We start from the raw sequence: 2,776 nt of genomic DNA on the forward strand, positions 1-2,776 counted from the left end.
AACGAAATCAGGGCGGCTTAAATTAGACAATGGATCAAAGTAGGTTTATTCGAATCATTATAACATCTGTGACTTAAAATTAATTTAAATGAATTAACACTACGGTTGTTGCAGCCCGCCTCACACTACGGTTCAATCCGAGTTCAATTTAGAAACATCCGTTTTGACCCAAATAAATGTAACCATTTTCTGAAACAGCTTGATTCGACCTGAACTGTTTTGACCTGTGAGTCCGACCAAACCCACACGTTTTGCCAAGCTTACAACATACCCAGTCTTATCACCTCCACCATCTGATAAAGCAATACATGCATTAACAACTAGAATACAATCAAATGGGTGGTTCAAGATTAGGCTAACCCAAAATAACATTTTGATCCAAACAGATTACTACTTTACATTTAGCATGAAATTGTCAGTTAGTTTATCAGTTAGTTTATTTAGCATGAAATTGTCAGTTGTATTATTTTGCATTCGGTTTTGTACATGCATTAAAACTGACTTTTATGTGCCATTCTATTTCAGTTGCATCTACAACTATATGGCATCACAAGGTGATAAATTTGCTTCAGACACTTGTACTCCTACTCCCGTTGCTTCAAACACTCCTACTTATTCTACTCCTCAAGGAAGCAGTGAAGGGGTACATGATTCTAATGAACCACCACCAACTAACTTTACTACCCACGATGAGTCTAACCTTGATGATACTTTTGAAGATGGTCAAAATGTCGGTGGTAAAAGGAAAAGATCTGCCGTGTGGAACCATTTTAAATTAATGAAAGTGAACGGTGAAGATAAGGCGGAATGTAACTATTGTAAGAAAAAGCTAGGAGGTTCAAGCAAAAACGGCACATCGCATTTACGAGATCATTTTGAACGTTGTCCAAGACGAACTGTTAAAGATATACGACAAAGCATCTTGATTATGGAGCAAAAGAAAGTTGATGGTAGTTCATCATATCTCTCCAACTACACGTTTAATCCAGACAACTCAAGGAGAGATCTCGCGGAGATGATTATTGTGCACGAGTATCCTCTTACAACGGTGGACCATCATGGTTTTAGAAAGTTTGTTCAAGGTCTTCAACCTTTGTTTAAGGTTCCGAGTCGAAATACCATCAAGAGCGACATTTTAAAAATTTATGAATATGAAAGGGTGAAAACTAAGAAACTATTAGGGAGGATCACAAGTAGAGTGGCAATAACTACTGATATGTGGACAGCTAACCATCAAAGAAAAGGGTTTATGGCCGTCACTGCACACTTTATAGATGACTCTTGGAACTTGCAAAGCCGAATCATGAGGTAAAGCTGTACAAGTCTAATATAAAGTTAGTTTAAAACTTTAAATGTATTTTACACTTATATTGATGCATAAATTTTATATAGGTTTATTTATGTGCCTGCACCACATACAGCTGATGTTCTTGCAGATACGCTATATGATTGTCTATGTGATTGGAATATTGATAGAAAAGTGTCTACTCTTACCGTTGATAATTGTACCACAAATGATGCAATTATCAACAAGTTACTACAGAAGCTTCCATTGAGATCACTCATGAGGAAAGGAGAGTTGTTTCATATGCGTTGTTGCGCGCACATTCTCAATTTGATTGTTCAAGATGGTTTGTCTGTTATTGAGGATGGGATTGAAAGAATTAGAGATAGTGTTTTATTTTGGTCTGCATCAGGAAAAAGAGAGCAAAAATTTGAGGAAGCAGCCAATCAACTTGAAATGGAATACACAAAGAAACTGATCGTTGATTGCAAGACTCGCTGGAACTCTACTTATTTGATGCTTAGTGTTGCTATACCTTATAGACATGTTTTCACGCGATTAAAGCAAAGAGAGCCCAGGTATACTAGTTTGCCTACGGACCTTGATTGGGACTTAGCAACTGAGATATGTAACAAGCTACAACTATTCTATCGGGTAACTCTTTTGTTTTCTGGTAACAAGTATCCTACTGCTAATGTCTTTTTCCCTTTGATATGTGAGATTCGTTTTTCTATGCGGGAGTGGACTAAGTCTTCTATTGTTGACATTAGTCTAATGGCGTATAAAATGAGTAGCAAGTTTGATAAATATTGGTCTGTAATTCATGGGATTATGGGGATGGCTGCGGTTTTAGATCCACGTTACAAGCTAAAATACGTAGAGTTGCTTATGCCTGCCTTATACGGTGAAGAAATGGCAAAGGAAGAGTTTAAATCTCTTGAGGATTTTGTCCGAGCTTTTTTTAAAGAATATGAATCTACCAACTCACGTGGTAAAAACTACTATGAAGGTATAATCATATTAATATTTAATGAGTATAAATATAAATTGCTAATATTTGATTTATCTTGATTCACATTAATTTATAGGTGGTGGTTCTAGTTCATCTTTATTCAGTTCGGGGTTGTCAGAGTGTTCTTCTGGTGGATTCCAAAAATTCCTATCTGACATTAAATCCAAAGCTAAGGTGAATGATGACTTGAATGATATGGCAGAGTTAGATAACTACTTGAAAGAAAATCTTTTGCCTGATGAAGTAGAACTGGATTTGTTGCTTTGGTGGAAGACAAATGGAGGTAAGTATCCGACACTTCAAAGGATGGCAAAAGATGTATTGGCAATTCCAGTTTCCACCGTTGCCTCTGAATCTGCGTTCAGTACAAGTGGAAGATTAATAAGTCCTCACCGAAGTCGACTTCACCCAAAAACTTTGGAGGCTTTAATGTGTGCTCAAAGTTGGTTGTTGAATGAGATTCGAGGTAACGCTATATT

At 36.7% G+C, this 2,776-nt stretch overlaps 1 protein-coding gene across 1 annotated transcript; it reads left to right on the forward strand.

The window, feature by feature from the left end:
- Positions 1-541: 541 nt before the first annotated feature.
- LOC143607741 (zinc finger BED domain-containing protein RICESLEEPER 3-like) lies at positions 542-1,312 on the forward strand. The gene is made up of 2 exons (XM_077083084.1): positions 542-836; positions 906-1,312. The coding sequence occupies exons 1-2, from the start codon at positions 542-544 to the stop codon at positions 1,310-1,312; spliced, it is 702 nt and encodes a 233-aa protein (XP_076939199.1).
- Positions 1,313-2,776: the final 1,464 nt, after the last annotated feature.

Source organism: Bidens hawaiensis, unplaced genomic scaffold (genome assembly GCF_021521415.1).
Source record: "Bidens hawaiensis isolate Kalapana, Puna unplaced genomic scaffold, B.hawaiensis_p1.1 tig00086160_1, whole genome shotgun sequence".
NCBI classification, from domain to species: Eukaryota; Viridiplantae; Streptophyta; class Magnoliopsida; order Asterales; family Asteraceae; genus Bidens; species Bidens hawaiensis.

What these genes read in the sequence shown, in the direction of transcription:
- LOC143607741 (XM_077083084.1), top strand. Translation starts at nt 542, where the DNA reads ATGGCATCACAAGGTGATAAATTTGCTTCAGACACTTGTACTCCTACT. An exon ending in TTGTAAGAAAAAGCTAGGAG is followed by an intron (nt 837 to 905) that starts GTTCAAGCAAAA and finishes GAACTGTTAAAG; the next exon opens with ATATACGACAAAGCATCTTG.